The 19,946-nt window shown below is 41.8% G+C and overlaps 1 protein-coding gene and 1 long non-coding RNA gene across 2 annotated transcripts; one reads left to right on the forward strand and one right to left on the reverse strand.

The window, feature by feature from the left end:
• Positions 1 to 1,016: 1,016 nt before the first annotated feature.
• On the reverse strand, positions 1,017 to 12,675 carry LOC146610055 (dynein axonemal intermediate chain 2-like). The gene is made up of 12 exons (XM_085346307.1): positions 12,493 to 12,675; positions 10,823 to 10,984; positions 7,426 to 7,547; positions 4,752 to 4,894; positions 4,560 to 4,673; positions 4,337 to 4,476; positions 4,143 to 4,265; positions 2,106 to 2,329; positions 1,685 to 1,820; positions 1,459 to 1,605; positions 1,158 to 1,379; positions 1,017 to 1,079 (listed from the first exon to the last, which is right to left on the reverse strand). Exons 1-12 carry the CDS (start codon positions 12,673 to 12,675, stop codon positions 1,017 to 1,019), a joined length of 1,779 nt encoding a protein of 592 aa, XP_085202433.1.
• Positions 12,676 to 14,440: 1,765 nt separating this feature from the next.
• On the forward strand, positions 14,441 to 15,989 carry LOC146610056 (uncharacterized). Its single transcript, XR_014905051.1, has 3 exons — positions 14,441 to 14,517; positions 15,691 to 15,785; positions 15,902 to 15,989. It is a non-coding gene; the product is annotated as an uncharacterized LOC146610056 (long non-coding RNA).
• The last annotated feature ends 3,957 nt before the right edge of the window (positions 15,990 to 19,946 follow it).

The following is a 19,946-nucleotide window of genomic DNA, read 5'->3' on the forward strand; positions in this document are numbered from 1 at the left end:
GTGACCTTGCCGGCCAGCCGGCTGCCCTGCAGGATGATGAAAATACCCCATCCTGTCTCACTGGTACAACATGAGCATGTAATTCAGTCACTGTCAATGTTGGCCAGGAAAAGCATTATGTTGAGATGGGTGGGGGCTGAGCCTCCCTCCATTTCTCTATGGAGGTCGCTCATCATTGAAGTTATGACTCTGATCAGGCTGGGACACTATATTGATGGGAGCTCCCGAATTTTTGTGGACAAATGGAAGAAACCACTGGAAGCACTGGGAGTAACCTGTAAACTGGATCCTAGTGGACAACAATTATGGACATAATGTTGTAATATTCTAGTGCTGTGTAGTGTTATTATTTTGGATGTGAACCAGTCTTGTATTTGTTGGGGGGGGGGGGAGAGTTAAATAAAAGTTGAAAAAAAAAAAAGAAACGAAGTGCAGTCAGATATAAAAAGACTGAATGTGATAATGATCTGCAGGAAGTTGCGTATAGGATCAGAACTTGTAAACATAACAAGATGATTCTCCACCTGCCAAAGCTGAGACATATCCAAGTCTCAGGGTGTCCACAGCACTGGGTATGAGATGGTTTTCATGACTACATGTGGACTGTTCTCACTCTGATAAGCTTCAACAACACCACTAAGTTAATTATTTAAAATCTGAGACTTCATTTCATGGAAATTTAGACAACCCATTAACACAGAAGACAGACAAAATATTATCAATACTGGTATAAAACAGTCCAACACACACAAAGTGCTCATTAAACAGATCACCATTTACTGAACTAAATGTAAAACGGTGACAGAATCTGCTTGAAAACAGCTGCTAACTTTAAAAAAGAAACGTGTTTTCCTTCATTCTTTGTCTTTTTGACCTTCTTCCACCTTCCATGGCATTTATTACACGGTTTAGCGGTGGAAATATTCGAATTCTGGTTCTCTTTCGACTTTTGACCGGGAGCTGCAAGCTTATGCTGCCATCTTCCTTACGTCCCCCTAGTGGTCTCCCGTTTTCCTTCATTCTGATGTTCCTTTTTGTTCTTCATCTTTCACATCTTTCTCTTCACATATATCTTTTTCCTGGAAAATAAATGACCAAAAAGCAGTCAGAACAGAGTTAAAGGAACCAAATGAAAAACTCTTCTTCTTCCTCCTAACCTTCATCACCTCGTCCTTCTTCTCCCTCCTCTTCACCTCTGCCTCCACCAGGCTGTAGAAATCACTTTCAGCTCTGACAATCAGTTGCTTGGGGTCCTCCTCTCCCTCCTCACGGCCCGCCTCCTCTTCTCTGCTCTGCTCCGAGCGACTCCTCTCCTTTAGACGCACCTCCCTCTGCCGTGCCTCCAGGATCTTCTCGCGTTTAGACTCCCGCTCAAACATCTGCAGAAGTGTTGAGAAACACAGCTGCTCATCATGCAGTCAGAAGACCTCAGCTCAGTTTGTCATTGTGTCTCCTTACAGCAGCCAGCAGACTCTTTTCATTCTTCTGCAGGTTCGACAGCCCAGAGCAGATCTCCAGCAGCGTAGCCTCACCCAGCTGAGAGCCACAGGCCACCAAGCGCCCGTTGTCCTGAACACTGAGGCTGTACAGAGAGTTGTCACACACCTGGAGCCCAAAACACACATTAACATCAGAAACAGCAAGAAACGGCAACATCAGCCAGCTGTAGGACACGTCGGAGCACCTTCAGACTCAGCGTGGGGTCGCTCTGTTTGAACAGGATGTCCCACACATCCAGCACGCCATCCATCTTCACTGTGAAGAAGACAGAGGGTCTGACTGGACTCCAGCAGGCATCTGTCAGGTACGACATCTGATACCTGTGTATCAAAGAGACAAAGAGAAAGATATAGCTGAGTCTGAGCAGGATGACCATCTGGAAGGAAGACCTGGAGGTCATAAGAAAAGATCAAAGAGCAACAATGCATCAATGTTGCATTAATGCTTTGTTGCATATTATTTTGTGAAACTTTATGGCATCATTGTGACAGCCAAGTGACGAAACATTTCTCCCACTGAAAACTCTACGTCCAGATGAACAGAATCAACTTTTGGGGAAGTTTGTTTTGAATTATTATCAGAGGTTTGCAATCACTGATTCCTACTTGGTACACATGATGGATGACTCTTTGATGTCCTCAGACCAAATGCGAGCAGTCCAGTCCCCGACAGTGAGGAAGTTTTTGGGGAAGAAAGGGTTTCTCTGCAGGGCGTAGATGGGTCCGTGGTGGCTGTCGTATGTACAGACAATCTTCTCAGCTGGGGTCTTCGCCTTCCTGTTACAGGAGATGACCAGGCCCTGCTCCGTCCCCACCATGAACTTAGTTGGCTGCAGAGACATCAATGACAGAGACTGAAACACCTAAAGCTGGTGAAGTCATGATCCTGGGAGGCTCACTTTAGGACAAAACATTGTGAGACAACAATGAGCCTCATGCTATACACTGTCTTAAAGAAGCAGCTCTCGCAACTCCACAGACAACTCTTTATTGCTCTGGGCAACTATTTGGGCATTATTGAAATGAACTTTTATTTAAATGGTCACCAGGACATAAATCCTGCATGTTTGAAGTCACCAGGCAAATATGGTTTTAAAAATTCTGAAAAGTTTGCCTACTATTCTTCTTCCAGCTGCACCCTTTAGGGGTCTCCACGGCAGGTCACCTGCCTCCATCTCCTCCTATCCCAGCGTCCTTGTCTGTCACACCAACCCTGTGCATGTTCTCAATCACTACATCCATGAACCTCCTCTGAGGTCTTTCTATTTTCCTCCTGCCTGGCAGCTCCATCTTCTTCATCCTTTGTCCAGATTTTTCACTCTCCCTCCTCTGCACATGTTCAAACCAGCCTATCTGACGCTGAGCTGTCCATCACAGTTCCTCTTTCAGGAGCTTATCATCTACTTTCTCAAAGTAATTATTTAAAGAGGTTTTAGTATCGGGAGTTATACTTCCACCACCATGTTTCCTGCAGCAGAAATGCCACGTAGATTTCCTGGAGTGTCTCTGTGCCATAATGTATCCAACACTATACAGCAGGTTGGTTAAAATCAAATGTTGTGAATTAGCTCCATAGAAATAAAGCTGAATTGAACTGAGCTAATAAAAGTATGACAGCACAGTGCTACAAAACAGTTTCCTACAGTAGCAGATTCTACTAAAGATTTCTTAACTGAGCAATTAAAAAGAATGATTTGGAATATCTCTGAGTCTGAGTTGAAGAAAAATTAAACCACGTTGGCCCACAATCTTCAAGGAAAGCGCCTTAAGGCAACAGTTGTTGTGATTCGGCTCTATATAATTGAAACTGAATTGCAAGTTTATCTATATTGGCAGTTCATGACTGAACAAAGAAAATCCTGAAAGAAACCCATCTACTGCAGACCTGTAGATTTGGTCTGTAGTAGATTAGGTACCAATCCTCACATGTATAGTTTCCAAACAAACACAGACAGCAGATGAACATAACACACCACACTGAAGCTCCACACAGCATCATGTAGGCTATCAAAGTTGTGGTTTGTTCTACAGAGTGATGCTGCTGAACCCAAGCTGTTTCTACTGCCTGTTCTTCTGTACTCTGGGATTTTGTCCAGAATAAGAAAGTGAAACTGACTATACAAAAGGAGTGAGTGTTCAGGTAAACTTGATCCACCTCACTGCTGTAAACTGTCTGCTGTACAGCCATTCTGGCTTCAGCTGTTTTTACTCATGACTTTAGTCTGCTTCGAAGTTCAACTTTGAATTGGTAACTATCTACAGAGTGAACACATCCCACTGTCCAACCCTGAATGGATGCAACTAGCTATGTATCAGAACATTTTCTATAATCAGCGAACAGATCTTCCTCTTTGTTTAAATGATAATAGGATTCCTCACATCATTTTAAATGTTATCATGGTGCAGGAAGTGGAGTGATCTGGACTGGATGTAACTAGGATCACCCTACACATAGCTCCATCACTGAAACCAAACTACCAGAATGAAGATATCCAGTGTGAAAGGCAGCAGGCAGCAGTGGGGATACTCACAAGTCCACTGTTGGAGCTTACCAAACAGAACCAAATGCATTCAGTAAGAATGATGAAGTTTAGCCACATTAGTAGAGAACTGTTAAATACTTAAAACGGAAACAGCTCTCACCATGGTGGGCTCAAACTCCAGAGATGTAGCCCCTAAAGCTTGGTCCAGGTTCCCCTCCCGGCTTGGGTCCAGGACTAGACACTCTGTGGGCTCAGCTAGCTTGCGGACATCCCACCACAAAACCTGACAGACAGACAGATAAAGGGTTATTTTAAAGGGTTTCAAAGGGTTTGCCAAACCATCTATCAGTCTACCTGTCCATCGGTGGAGGCAGAGAAGGCATCGGTTCCAGTCTTGGACTGCAGCCATATGATCTTGTACACTGGGTCTCTGTGGCTGTGCTCCAAAGAAGAAAACTCCACTGGCTGATTCCCTTTCCGGGTATCCCAGAACGCTAAACAAAACACACGTGTAGGTAAATAAACCTGGTAACAGAGAGAAGCTCACCTCTCTGACTATGTGTAGACCTGAACCCACCAATCTGTCCGTTATAGCTTCCCCCCACCAGAGTGTGGGAGTCTTTGGGGTTGTAGTCCAGACAGACAAGTGGAGACGTTGGCTTCAGCATCATCTCTGGTCTGTTCGGGTTTTCTGAAACAGAAAACATTGTGCAGTGAACATATTGATCCTGATGTGGTGTTAAGTCAATCTGTGGCCTCTCTGACCCACCAATGTCCCAGATGTAGGAGTCTAGGCTTATGTCTTTGGATGATTTCTGGAACTCAAGGCATGAGTAGGCGACCGCCAGCTTCCTGCCCCCATCAGGTTGCCAGGACAGGCTGGTGACAGTACGTTTGATCTCATTAGGATCTCTGAGGACACAGAAAGTACAACAATTACCAACCGGACTGCTGATTGGCCAAGGATCAGACAAGATGTGTGTGGGTTATAGGCCTAGCATGACATGCTGTGATTTTGACCCAGTGCATGTTTTTGATCTCTCTCCTGCTTTGTGTGCAGTTGTCTGTCCTCTGCATTTAGGCTGCGACAGCAGCGCTCATCATCATCATCGTTTATTTATATAGCACTTTAAAAACACCCAAGGCTGAACAATAGAAACATAATAGATACCATAAGAATAATAAATACGATAAAATAATAAACATAGCGAAAACAATAAAATATAAGTAAATACAAGTCAGTCAACCACTGAGTCAAAAGCCAGTGAATAAAAATGCATTTTCAATCTGGATTTAAAAACCAGCACTGATGTCGATTGTCTAATGTGAAGAGGAAGATTATTCCAAAGCTTAGCAGCCACGACAGAGAACGCTCGGTCTCCTCACAGTTTCAGCCGTGATTTGGGGACTGAGAGCAACAGCTGCTCAGCTGACCGGAGCGAACGAGTGGGGACATAGGGCTTCAGCAAATCAGACATATATGCAGGTGCCAGACCATTTAAAGATTTAAAAACCAATAAAAGAACTTTAAAATGAATCCTAAATTCAATTGGAAGCCAGTGCAGGGAGGCCAGAACCAGAGTAATGTGCTCAAATTTCCTTTTACCAGATAAAAACCGTGCCGCAGCATTCTGTACTAGTTGCAGATGTGTCAGAGTGCCCAGTCCAGCCTCTATTAAAAGGGAGTTGCAATAATCCAAGTGTGAGGTTATAAAAGCATGGATAACAGTCTCCAAGTCACGCCTTGAAAGAAAAGGTTTAACCTTCGACAGACGCCTGAGTTGATAGAATGACGATTTTACCACCCCATTCACGTGACCATCAAAGGTAAGTGAAGAGTCGATTTTTAACCCAAGATTGGTAATTGAGCTTTTCAGGTGAGGGGTCAGAGCAGCAAGGTCAACATCAGGGATATCAGAGGAACGATTCGGGCCAAACAGAATTGCTTTCATTTTACGTTCATTAAAATTTAAAAAGTTTTGAGCCATCCATAACTTAACATCACGAAGGCAATCAAGCAGGAGTCTAATTGGGGAGCTATCAGAATGACTGAAAGGAAAATAAAGCTGGCAATCATCAGCATATAGATGAAATGAAACTTTGTGTTTACGAAAGCTCCAGTGTTAGCGTCCCTTTGCAGTGTGGTGGCTGTATATGTTTTGATGATTTACTCATGCTCTGTGGAGAGGAGTGTATTTCCTTTCACATTTTTGACATTTGTTTAGCAATTATCTTCTAGGTTTTGTCTTTTTTCTCTTTTAGTTAAGATTCATTTAGTTTTCAGCTACTTCCCCAGATACCCCGGACACTGCAAGATGGCACATCAGGAGGGATATTATGTACCTTATGTCAACCCAGTGATTTATAACTGAGGACATAATAAGAGAAGTAGCAAAGTTAATGACAGTCATAATTTTTATGAAAATCATAATTATGACATCTGATCACTCAGGAATAATCAATTATGATATGCCCAAAAATCTGATCATGAAAATATGGCGATGGAAAAGGCTGATGAATAGGATGTTTGAGATAGAAATTAAAGTTACGGAATAATATTTCATAATGGTGGGCTGTTGTCATTTTAAACAAAAAGGTTTAGCTTTTGACAAAACAGGGCCACCTATTTAGACAACAGTTTATTGGGGGGCTGTGTGTGTGTGTGTGTGTGTGTGTGTGTGTGTGTGTGTGTGTGTGTGTGTGTGTGTTTGTGTTATATCATAATAAAAAGGGCATTTTTGGAACAATAGAGAGCTCTGAGGAAGGGGGGAGCTGGAGGCTGCATGCACCGCTGAAAGCATTGTTTTATTTGTGTTTGGAAAATCAGAATCAAAGTCAGACTTACACACGCTCCACCACAACACGAGGTGATTGTATCGGATCAAGGACCCCCCAAGAGAGTCAGGTGTGTCTTCACACATCAGCCAGTGTGGGCAAAGATTAAATTCTCTCTGACTCACGGTGCCAACCCCGAGCTGGGGCTCTTCCCTGCTCCACCAATAAAGCCATTTAAAATAGAGGTGGCCCAACCCTTTACCAATGACTTTGATTATGATTTTCCTTTTTTGAATTAAACAAACACAAATAAATCAGAATCAGTGAGACTTTATTTATCCCCAAGGGGCAATTAACATACAACAGAGCAGCATGACGTTGAAAATAAGGACACACACACACACACACACACACACCTGAACAGGTGGCCCACCATTATGAATTATTATTCCATCATTTTAATTTCTATTTCAAACATCCTATACACAAGCCTATTCCATCACCATATTTTCACGAGTTTTGGGCATGTGATTATTGATTGTTACTGAGTTATGAAATATTATAATTTTATGATTTTCATAAAAAAATATGACTGTCATTCATTTTTATTACTTCTCTTATTGGAATCAGTCACTAGAGTGAAAATGTAACCCTTGTGTCAGCCATACCTGAAGATATTGACGGTCTTGGCTGATGGTGGCTCCTGAATTTCCTCCACCACCTCCTCATCCTCGAAACACTCCTGATAGATGTCCACAGCATTGTTCTGTCTGATGCAGTGCTCCATGACCTGGACAACATCATACCATTAGAATGAGATCATAGAATGAGCCAGAAACACTCACTGATCGGTTTATTGGTTTGTCACTATCATCATACACAGACATTCAACTAATCAAATCCCAAATGTCACAGTCTGTTATGTACTCTTCTGCTGTGCAAGGCAAAATCCAGGGGTGAGGCTGTGGGTTCAAGGGACAGTTCTGGGGAAGACTGGCCAGCATGGCTGGTAGTCATTTTCTAATCATGCCCCACCTACTTCAGTAGCAAGCTGGGGCCAGGAGACGAGAGCTGCGAACCTCCTTGTACTGCAACAATTTGTGAAGGGGCTCCCGGCAGGAACAGCGGAGTGGGTCCACTGATATCGGTACGTGGGCCTCAAACTTTCTATAACACTGGCCAAAGACCAGTGGAAATTAAACAAAGGGGCAAAATATATACACTAAAGGCTGCGAAAGGCTTCTGCGTAAGGCACACCTTGATTTTGGGAACAGATTGGTGCATGATGTCTGTGCTGCGCTCAGTGGTGACATGAGGTCATCCAACACTGACCATTGGAAGGAGGAAACAACTGGGCCTTTACTGATTTTGCCGGTTCCTGTAATTTGCTCCATAGAAGAATTTTCACCAGAGAAGTCCCATGACGATACTCTACGCTCAGATTTTGACCAAGTGATAAAAATTAATGGTGCGTCCTGACAAAGCACTAACATTTTGTGATTATCAGGGATAGATTATACCAACTGAATTGTAAGGCTTGCACAGAGCAAGCACACTCCCAGTTGATGGTGCCAAAAAGCTGGTGGGAAATTATTTTCCCACTACTGTATAGTTCTGTGTAAATAATCATTCTGTATATACAATAATTTTTAATCCTACAACTGTTTATAACCTGCATAGTTCACATTTCTGTATAACTGTATATCTCAGATTTCTGTAGAGTTTTTTTAATTTCATATTCTGTATAGTTTTTTTCATATTTATATCCTGTTCATATCCTGTACATAGCTTGTACTCACTACAGCCTGTACATACTTATAGTTATAGAATATTCATAACATACTTCATACCATGTACATTATAACATACCATAATAGACCCATTTCTGTAATATACTTACATATCTATATTACTGCTAATATATATTGTAATATATCTATATTATGGCTAAAGCACTTCTGGATGGATGCAAACTGCATTTCGTTGCCCCTGTACCTGTGACATGTGCAATGACAATAAAGTTGAATTCTATTCTATTTTCCAGGTGGCTCATTACTAGACTTGTAGTCAAGACCGCCTAAACCAAGACCAAGACCATAGGGTATCGAGACCAAGACAAGACCAAGACCAAGACAGACCGAGTCAAGACCAAGACAAAGTCGAGACGAGACAGAGACAAAAAAAGTCTTTAAACTGCAGCCAGATGCTGCTTCGTTTACGGGTGTCAGGCATATTTATGTGTTTTTGCGATGCACTCGCACAGTCCTCCTCACCGCTGTCTACTGTCTCACTCACTTACTGAGAGGACAGACGCACGCTCCACTTGACTGTCGCGTCTCTCACCCTCTCTGCAAAGCACTCTCTAAGCACAGCTCTTAGAGCTGATGCTTTTGCGCATGACACATTATCGAACGTTACGTTGTGTGTCATGGATACTGTTGACTCCAAGTCTCCCGACCACTATGTCGATCTAAGACAGCAAGACCGAGACAGCGAGACCAAGACAAGACCGAGGGATCCGAGACCAAGACAAGACCAAGACCACGTAAAAGTGGTCTCTAGACATCCAACTCTACTCATTACAAACCAATGACTGGTTACATGGGATATGAAAAAAAACTTCCTGCCCGGAATATCTGCTGGTAAACCAGCCAGCCATTCTGAGAGCATCTTTGCACCTTACTATTAATGAAGGTTTCATTTGAGCACATTGGCATGGACCCCGTCAAACCATTTCAGTAGAGTTCATGTGGGTATTGCTTTGTACTAGTTCTGGTGGATTATGCAATGCAATATCCCAAAGCACTGACCATTTCTGCCAGAGTGTGGCGCAAGCGCTGTTTCAGACTCATCTCCTGAGACAGCATCCCGAAAGACATACAAGGGCACTTTGTCCATGTCTCGCACAATAAAAAAAAAAAAAATTCCTGTACGAATTAGTTTACGAAAAAGACTTATTTGAAAGCTTAATCACAAGGATGAAAGCAATTGGGATCCCAGGTTAGACCATCTGTTGTTTAGATTGTACAGACTGCCCCAGAGCTCCACAGGATTTTCTCCCTTTGAGTTGCTGTTTGACAGGAAGTCTCAGGAAGTGTTGGACCCAATTAAGGAAAACTGGGAAGAAGGTCCATGCCCAGGAAAAAATTAAATTCAATATGTTCTAGACCCAGGGACGGTTCTAGGGGTAGGGCCACAGAGGCACTGGCCCAAGCTGAAATGTGATTGGCCCCCTGAAGTGCCCCTTTCCTGTCACTAATCTGTCCTTTGGACAAAAACGACAATCACATTACAGGTGGATATAAATCCAAGTCCAAACACCAGTGGCGCTCATAAGCCAAATAGGAATTTCCAGCAATGTTTAGAAGGAGAAGAAAATTTGAACAATCCGGTGGGAAAAGTTTTTCAACCGACAACTGATTTGAGTGTATGTTGAGGAGTTTGTTGGTAAGCGCAGATCAGTCCGTGCATGATTTCTTTGCTCTGCCTAACAAAAAGTCTGTGCCTATGCGAATATATCGCCTATCATCAGTTACTGGACTGATGATAGTTGGAAAATTTTTACATATCGCCCAACCTGTGTAACTGAACAGGAAAAAGTTAAAGGCGGGACAACAAGTCTCATTGATTAAAAATTAAATTACATTATTAGGCACTATTACATTATTAGAATATAAAAATTGTTAAACAAAAATGAATAAACAACAATAAAGTGTTTTAAACACAACAATAACTTAATTTTATACAATTATTTAATTTGAGTTTTGCTTTAGAGTTTAAAGGTTTTTCATCGAAATGCATTTACCACTTGAGTAATAATTCCAACAAAAGGTTTCTACTTTTATCTGTTTGTTACAGTGGGCTACACAACATCCATAAACAACATGCATCCATTCAATATCGATCCAGCCAACCAACATGCATTAACCTAAACATCCATAAAGCCAGCAACTGGCCCGCTAACATTCATTTACCCAACCAACATGCATCAACCCAAACATCCATCCAACCAACGTGCATAATAGTAAGACTGCGGTAGACTGCTGTGATTCATTTGAAACTTACGCTGCCCAGCTGCAGAACACTGTTGATGAAGCTCTCGTCCTTTTCCACCTTCTTTCTTACACGGATCGTTTGTTCCATCTCAGCAGGATTGATGTCTTTGGGCCATCCCCCCTCCATGTGGTTTATTCCACAGCTTGTGGTCTCAAAGCGCTCTGTGTTCACCTGAAAACAACAAGTAACACCTGAGCTTCACACAGACAGGTAATTCACATGGTGTACTGTTGCCCAGTAGGTAAAGCAGGTCACTAATCAGAAGATTGGTTGTTCAATCCCAGGCTACTCCAGGCTGCATCTCTTGGGCAAGATACTTAACCCTGAATTGCTTTCTGATGTGTTCATTGCATGTGAACATCTTTAGATGTTAGATTAAAAAAAATAAAATAAAAGGTGCTTTTATGAATCTGTGAATGAGACATATTGCATATATAAGAACCAGTCCATTTACTGTGTATATAATTTCAACCCATCTGGCAATCCAGTTCAAGATGTGTGTATGTGATCAGTTACTGCAGACTCACACTCGTAACACTCATTTTAGTTATTCTCAAGAGTGGTTGGAGCACTCCAACTGTTCCATAATAGCCCAATACTAACAAGATAACTCTAGACTATTCACATTTCTCTGTGTAAAGAAGGATAATCTGACAGTGTCCACAATTAATAAATAATTTCTAAAACTCATCAATAGCCTGAGATGTTTTCAGAAAAATAGAACATCTCCATTTTTACAACCTACAAAGAAACACTGCAGTAGAAAATGAGAGAAAACCATCAGCATTGTGCTCACAGTCTATGATGGGGCAGGAAATTAATTCTCCCAAGGGGCCACATAACAAACTGGGAAGTTCTGGCAGATCACGGTAACATATTGTGGTCTTGTACCTCTATTCAAACTTTTTGGAATGAAGTAATAAGTGACTTCTTTAAAGTTTTGTTTCCTGCTGCTGCTCGTGCGCTGGTAAAAAAAAAACCCAAAACAACCCAAAGGCCCACCTCAGTGCATGCTTGTTGCTTATAGAAAACAACCCTACAGTTCGTCCTGGCTGTCTTACAAAGACAAACAACAAAAACAAAACAAAAAATTAAGCAACATTTTAACAAATAGCTCCAACCCCCCCTCAAATGCACTTGATAAAAGTGAAGAAAAACATATCTTCACTAATATTATAGTGATTTTTCTATGTCACTCCTCCAGTCCTACTCCTGTCAAAGTACCCTTGGGCAAGATTCTGAACCCTGAGTCGATGCATCGCTCGAGAGTGAGTGTGTAAGTGAATTGATCATGCCCTTTATTTAATGTGCATGAATAGCTATAAAGTAGTGCTTAGGCTTAGATGAACATGCTGCATGAATGCGTGACTGCGAGGCAGACACTTGTAGCAGGAAGCGCTCTGAATGTTCAAACTGAGTAGAAGGAATGCCAGTCCACTTAACATGGATAATAAAGTACTGGAGGAGTTCAAAGCTCTCACCTGCTGTACAGCACCAGTAGTCAAAAGCACAGCTCCCTCTGAAATCAACTTTTTATTATTAAACTATATGTATTAAACTTTAAGTGTTACGGCTTCGCTTGGAAATCAAACGCACACTTGAGACAGTAGGTAAAAATGAGCTAAAGCTGGTTTGCACGCGTGTGGCTGCAGGTCATGTGTCGCTGGGATGAGGCTCACCTGGTGCTCTGACGTCTCCCAACATGCCTGCACCGCCTGGTCCCGGGGGCTCTTCTGGATGAAGCTGAGGGTCAGGCTCGGGTCCGGGGGGAGATCCAGCAGCAGCTCAGCAGGCCGATCAGAAAACAGACACTGACGGCCGAACTCGCTGCGGAGCTTCGAGTAAACATGAACGATCTCCATACTGCCGCTAAAACACCGAGAACTCACCGAAGAGCCAGCTCCAATCGTCCGTTACAGTAACCTCAACTTGGGTCTGTAAACCGGAAACAAACTCGGTTCAGTTTGTTGTTTCCTAGCAACGCTGTGAAAAAGACAGCATCCTAGCAACAAGGACAGGGGTGGGAAATATACAGTATACAGAAATGCAAATAATTCGTTACTGTACTTAAGTAGAATTTTAAAAATATCTGTAATTTAATTGAGTATTGAGGGTTTTTTTCTGAATACTTTTACTCCATATATTTTTAAGCAAATATCTGTACTTTCTGCTCCTTACGTTTTCAATAAAGCCTATTTTGTTCTAACGCAGGGGTGTCCAACTCCAGGCCAGTGTCCTGTAGGTCAACACACCTGAATCAAATGATTAGTTCATTACAGGCCTCTGGAGAACTTCAAGACATGTTGAGGAGGCAATGTAGCCAGTAATTCAGCTGTGTTGGATCCAGGACACGTCTAAAACCTGCACGAAACCGGCCCTTGAGGACTGAAGTTGGACGCACGATCTGATATCGTCGTGTTGGTGTTGTTCCCAGATCAAAATAGTAAATGTTGTTCCAAATGTTGATCAACATTGCAAGTGACCAATCAGAATGTTGCAACGTCATACTTTTGCGACTTCGGGAAAAACTACCGTAAAACAAAAAACGCTAAGCAGAATTGATATTGTCCTTGCAACATTGGAATTTCATAAATGCACGAATGGCTTGGCGTGCCAAAGAATAACGTCACAACAATGTGGTTGATCCTGGAACAACAGGATCAACCACATTGTTGTGACGATATCAGATCATCCGAGTTGCACACCCCTGGTCTAATGCATTTCGGAGGAGTTATTAATTCATGTCACTGTGAGCCTCCAAGCATCAAACGGATTTGAGCCTAAAAAGCAACGCATGAAAGCCAATCCTCTTTGTTTATTCATCACCGGGGGTGCTGCATAAAGAGAGGCGACTTCTGCCAAAGTCAGGGTTAGTCGTGGTTAGATGGCTTTGTAAAGTACAGGCAGACAGAGTAAAGCTAGTCAGTGATGGTAAGAAACACGACAATTGCCTGTTTGTGGCTCAGCAGAAAATAACACAAATTTCATTGAATGCTGGGGATACTGACATTTTATTTATCTTTCTGAGTGTGGAGTTGGGCTGTTCTTCTTCAGGCCCAAAGGAGCTACACAGATCTTACTTTGCATGTGTGTCCTGGCCAAATCTAAACCTGAAGGTAAAAACTGCCAGAGTTCCAGGATACAACATAGCTTTATTGCTGAAAAGCAATTGTAAGTTTCAACAGAAATAAACATGCCATTCAGTAACAACCCCTCACCCCATCTGGTTGCAGCAGATAGATGCCCCTCCCTGAGCTTTGCTGAGTCGCCATCCTAACCGGTACCTATGGAATCAGAACGATGCCACCTTGAAACGAAACCGAAAAATGGATTGAAACCGAAAAAAAATATTGTAACTGAAATAAATGTACTGAAAAATCTTGTATTGAAACCGAAAAAAAAATTGATAGTGAAAAACAATTAATTGAAACTGTAATTTTTTTGTTTTCGCTTACAATTTTTTTTTTTCGGTTTCAATCCATTTTTTTTCGGTTTCAAACCATTTTTCGGTTTCAAACCATTTTTCAGTTTCAATCTGCTGGCACTGTTTTGGCGTCCGGGGGCGCGCTGGGGGGGGCGGGGTTTCCGGCCCGCATGTATTTGCATATATTATAGAGGCCACTAGTGCTGACCAAGCTGCCATCTTTCTCTCTTCCCGTCTTTCAATGGCTGCTTCAATTTCAGCTTGAACCTCCAAACCGCAAGTAAGTAATCATTTTTTGTCATCTTTTCTTGCTGTCCCACTGGGCTGGACATTAGTTTAGTTTTTTTAGCTACATCTGGTGAAGTTGTGGTAAAATGCTGGTATTAGCCTATTCGTTGTAGCAAGCTAGCCTGAAGCTAATATTTGCTAAATTTAGGGACACCCGTGTCTCTTCAGGAGTTGGAGGCCGGTGTTCTAGGAGCGGATCTCAGGATCTCAACAGGCAGTGTTGGGCAGTAACATAATACATGCACCGGCGTTACGTATTTAAAATACAAAATATGAGTAAATGTATCCGTTACAATTACTGTTCAATAGGTGATATTGAGAATACAGTTAGTTTGTTGAAATAAATGGATTACATGGCGGTATTTACCTGTTTCATATGTTAGGCTATGGTCTCTCTACTTTTTGGTAATTCCACGCTGGTGGAAACCCAAACAAAACACGCAATAAGAGCCTCTAAAAATTATTATACAAAAATTATTTAATATGAAGGCAATAGCAGAGTGTTACAGGCATCGCCCTAAACAATGTAGCCTCATGGGCAGTGTAGTCCGTGCTGCAGGGAGAATGGACTGCCATACCCGTTATGTGTCTGTGAGCGAGGGAGGGAGAGAAAGGAAAAGTACAGCTGTCACGGAGCAGAAACGGGAGCTGGAAGCATGTAAATATAATAATAACCACTAAAGCCAAAAAGAGTGCCTGACGAGCCCAGCTGCAAGTAAGCTGTTAAGACTCGACTGTACACCGTGTTCTTGTTTTCCTCCGAAACAATAAGCAGCCTTTCAACGCCTCTCTCTGTCTCTCGCTAGCAAACTTGACCCAGACAACAAAGTAAAGCTAGTTTTCAGCTATGAGCCCGACACGAACCGGACGTATTAGCCAGAGGTCCCTTTACTACGGTTCGGAGCCGCTGACCTGTTTTATATACGCGCTGAATAGTTTTCTACACGAGATCGCTGCAGCCTTACCTAATGTCCACCTACTGTTACTCATTTATATTAAGATTTTAACATCTAGTTGGTGTTGGTATGGCGAGTAGCCTTCAGTAATAGTAATAAATCACACAGCAATAGTACATTCATGTAGTTGTAAAGTATTCAGAATACATTACTTCTATAATCTTTGGTGGAATACATTTTAAAATTAACCTTCCCAACACTGTCAACAGGTTAGCACCTCATACCACAGTGCATCAAAGCAGTCTCATGAGCGCTGGGAAGGAGGAGCCCAGAGCCCAAAACAGACAGTGCAGGAGATGACAAGGTTGGTAATTGTATGGTGAAAATTATACTTTATCTTGATTGGCAAAAGAAAAGTAAATACAAAATCTGCTTCTCACATATAGGGCATTTCCAAAACTTCAATTTCTTTCATTACAGCTGTCCTGTGCCAGAAGTTCTGTTGACCCACAGTGAGAGGAATCATTTCAGAAACACCAGGAAGACTGAAACTCATCGCCGGGATCAAGCAGGGCTCGTGATCTTCACCAGCAGCTCCCTCACAAGAAGGATAAACCCAGCATTTCATGAACACTGATGGAGACCTTTGCTTTGTGTAATGTTAGAAGTACTCAGATAATCCTCAGAGGGTCTGGACTTTTAATAGAATAGAATTCAACTTTGTTGTCATTGCACATGCACAGGTACAGGGCAACGAAATGCAGTTTGCAGCCATTCAGAAGTGCTTTAGCCATGATATAGATATATTACAATATATATTAGCAGTAATATAGATATGTAAGTATATTACAGAAATGGGTCTATTATGGTATGTTATAATGTACACGGTATGAAGTATGTTGTGAATATTCTATAACTATAAGTATGTACAGGCTGTAGTGAGTACAAACTATGTACAGGATATGAACAGGATATAAATATGAAAAACTACAGAAATCTGAGATATACAGTTATACAGAAATGTGAACTATGCAAATTATAAACAGTTGTAGGATTAAAAATCATCATATGTACAGAATGATTATTTACACAGAACTATACAGTAGTGCAGTTAAGTAATAGCTATAGCTATAAGCTATAGTAATAGCTTTAAGTCCTGTAGAAAGTTAAATATATGTTGTGCTCACTGGTTACTCTGGTATGAATGACTCTGAATTACTTTATGATAAATAACACACTATTGTCAAAAAACAGTGAAAGAATTCCAGATCACAAGTTTTTAGTTCAAATACAAGTAACAACCTTTGACTTTTAATCAGGTTTTATTTAATTGTGTCAGAGAAAACATCACGTGCTCTTCATGTAGCTGAGTACATTCAGTGTTTAAAACAGAAGTTGTGCAGGTCTGAGATCAGCAGTTTTCTGAAACACCAAACTGAGGTACTGTTAATGCTGATGTATAGTGACACAGTTACAGGGGTGATTAATCCTTTTGACTTTTTGTCTTTAAATTTATCAATAAAACAGCTGCAGCTTTCACTGACAGCACATGTGGTACTTTAACCTTTGTACTGTTTTCTTCAGTTAATTTTGGAGTTACTACAAAGATTGAAGATATAGGATGATCTGTCTGCTGTCACTGGGTGGTGCTGAGGTCTGAATCTGAGGACGGCTCCTGTAATCACAAACAGAACAGAATCATCACAAACTGAAATATAAAGTTTATCTCTCAAATCTGAAATAGAGCTGATCCTTCTCCGGCCTCACACACTCGGGATCTGAAGTTGTTCAGTCCTACAGTTCTGCCGACAGCTGTTTATTTTTTTATTTGTTTTAAAGGCCTTACTAACACTTTTTCTAATATCATGTTTACCTTTGAGTTGTTGATGCTTTATAAATGGACATCTGCAAAGATGAGATGATGGAGCAGGTTTCAGTCGAGGTTCAGTCTGCTGCTGCATCCTGGTCACAACATACAGAGATGTTATCAGCTCAGTATTGAACAAGAAATATTAACGTTTCAAATTATTTGTCCTAAAGGATGCAAGCTGTACAGAGTACTGAACATGTGACTTTGTGAACATAATTCATTAAAAATAATTTGGACAGTTTTTTAACCTGAATATTTGTAACAAACTCAGTAAAAAAAAAAAAAAAAAAAAAAAAAAAGCTAAAAAAAATAATCAGGGGAAAAATGTAACATTTTAAGTTAAGCTGACAAGCGGAAGTAGTTGGTTTCAGTACATAAGTATCGGGCTTTGCTATTTAATCCGTAGCTATTGACTAATGAGGGGAATTTAAAAGTTGGCTTTAATGTCCTTCCACATGTGGAAAGCGACAGAAAACATGCTGCTGTTTGCACATATTTAATAATCAGCTCTGCACAGGAGCAGAAGCAGAGTCCAGCCCGTTGCTCTTACAGTATAATACTCATAATAAAAGTACAGTAACCGTGGTTAGTCACTGAGCAGCCCGGTGCGTTTCTCTTGATTTCTTTAGTCAGGGTAAATCCATTCACCTGCACGGGGTAGCTAAACGAACTTTACAAAACATGTTTCCCCGACAGCCGAGTGCTCATCTTAGCTAGCTAGGTCCTTAGGTAGCTAGCTAAGGACCTAAATTACGGATTAGCTTACAAACACATTTAACTTACCAAAAATAATGCGGTGGGGCCTCAGATCCTCCTGTCCGGTAGTCCAATTTACTGAAGAACACCTCAGGCTGTCACTTTGAAATAGTCGGTAATGTAAACGCTGGACCTCTCGGCATCTGCCATTCCCGAACAGACACGTGCGAGTTTGTCCGTGACTGCAGCCGCGTCGTCAGTGTTTTCTCCAGTCATTGGTCATCATTATAATATATGCAAATACATGCGGGTCGGAATCCCCGCCCCCCAGCGCGCCCCCGTACACCAAAACAGTGCCAGCAGAGTGAAACCGAAAAATGGATTGAAACCGAAAAGTGGATTGAAACCGAAAAATGGATTGAAACCGAAAAAAAAAAAAAATTGTAAGCGAAAACAAAAAAATTACAGTTTCAATTAATTGTTTTTCACTATCAATTTTTTTTTCGGTTTCAATACAAGATTTTTCAGTACATTTATTTCAGTTACAATATTTTTTTTCGGTTTCGTTTCAAGGTGGCATCGTTCTGATTCCATAGTATCTATCCACAGAGCACCAAACTCCTAAAGCTGGTGGACCCACAGAAGGGCAGCTGATGTACTGGTTTCAGACCTGAGCTGCCTTCAGTCATTATTATTCATTAACTTAAAAACCATGATCCATTAGCTAAAGTTTATAAATGAAGTTTCTCTTTGAAAAACAAACAAAAATATACTAGAAACAAAGAGTTGAGGGTGATGTGACATTCTGTGGAGGGTCTTATGTTCAGCCCAGTGTGTGTGTGTGTTTTTTGTTTGTTTTTTAACTCTAAAGCTGGTATCATGTTGCATTATTCCATTAATATTTTGCTTGAATTTTCTATTGTGTATAAGAACATTTTAATCCATTGTTCTGGTGGATTTGCTGAGAGTCTCTAACAGCAGAGAAATGTAAGTAAGTAGTTCTACTCAACTGCAGTGCGCCCCAGGGCAGCTGTGGCTACAATGTAGCTTGCTATCGCCAGTGTGTGAATGGGTGAATGACTGAATGTAGTGTAAAGCGCTTTGGGGTCCTATGGACTAGAAAAGCGCTATACAAATGCAGGCCATTCAACTGCAGTACATCAGTCCGAAGTTCAAATACTTCACAAGGCTGTAGGAAGAAGGCAGCCCCACAGAGACAGAGCTGGAGTCTGACGAGAGGAGGAAATGGCTGATTGAAAAAAAGACCAAAAGACTTGCAGGAGGACACAGAAAATGGAAAAAAAAGAGCAAAGAAAACTAAAAATAGTTTGTAGTTTATAGACTCTCTCCAAAAGGTCTACTGTCATCTTCACAGGCTTCAGCTCCAGGTTCTGACTGCATCACCTCCTGTCTGCATGTGTACTTGTCATTGTTCTGTATCAGGAGTTTCACAGATGGTTCTCCTGAGGTGCAGTCATCAGAGTAGAGGAAGAAGTGCAGTGGGGAGAGAACACACCCCTGGGGCAGGGTGGTGCTGATGGTCTGTGTGTGGCATTGTGATGCTCCTCAGCCTCAGCAGCTGCTGCCTGTCAGTCAGGAAGCTGGTGATCCACTGACAGGTGAAGGGGCACCTGTCAGTGGATCACCAGAATGACCCTGCTGAGATTTGGAGTAAACCATGCTATCACTGAATGTGAAACCTTTTTCTCAGGGCTTTCTGATCTGTTCCAGCTTCAGCTGCTGACTCACATGCCGTTAACTTCTGGCTAAAAATGTCCCGCACAACCAGAAAGTAGCAAGGAGACTCCGGAACTCTCCTCTGACTCCGACAGCCTCCGCTTCAGCAGGGGCGCTGTTCGCTCTCTCCGCACCGCGCTCCTCGACTCGGAACTCGCAGCGTGTTTACATTCCCGCTGGCTCTCTTTGTCCCGGAGGCTCCCGGCAGGGAGAAGCCGCAGA

This window comes from Diplotaxodon limnothrissa, linkage group LG22, assembly GCF_057381915.1.
Source record: "Diplotaxodon limnothrissa isolate DT_005_m linkage group LG22, D_limnothrissa_male_GT1.1, whole genome shotgun sequence".
NCBI classification, from domain to species: Eukaryota; Metazoa; Chordata; class Actinopteri; order Cichliformes; family Cichlidae; genus Diplotaxodon; species Diplotaxodon limnothrissa.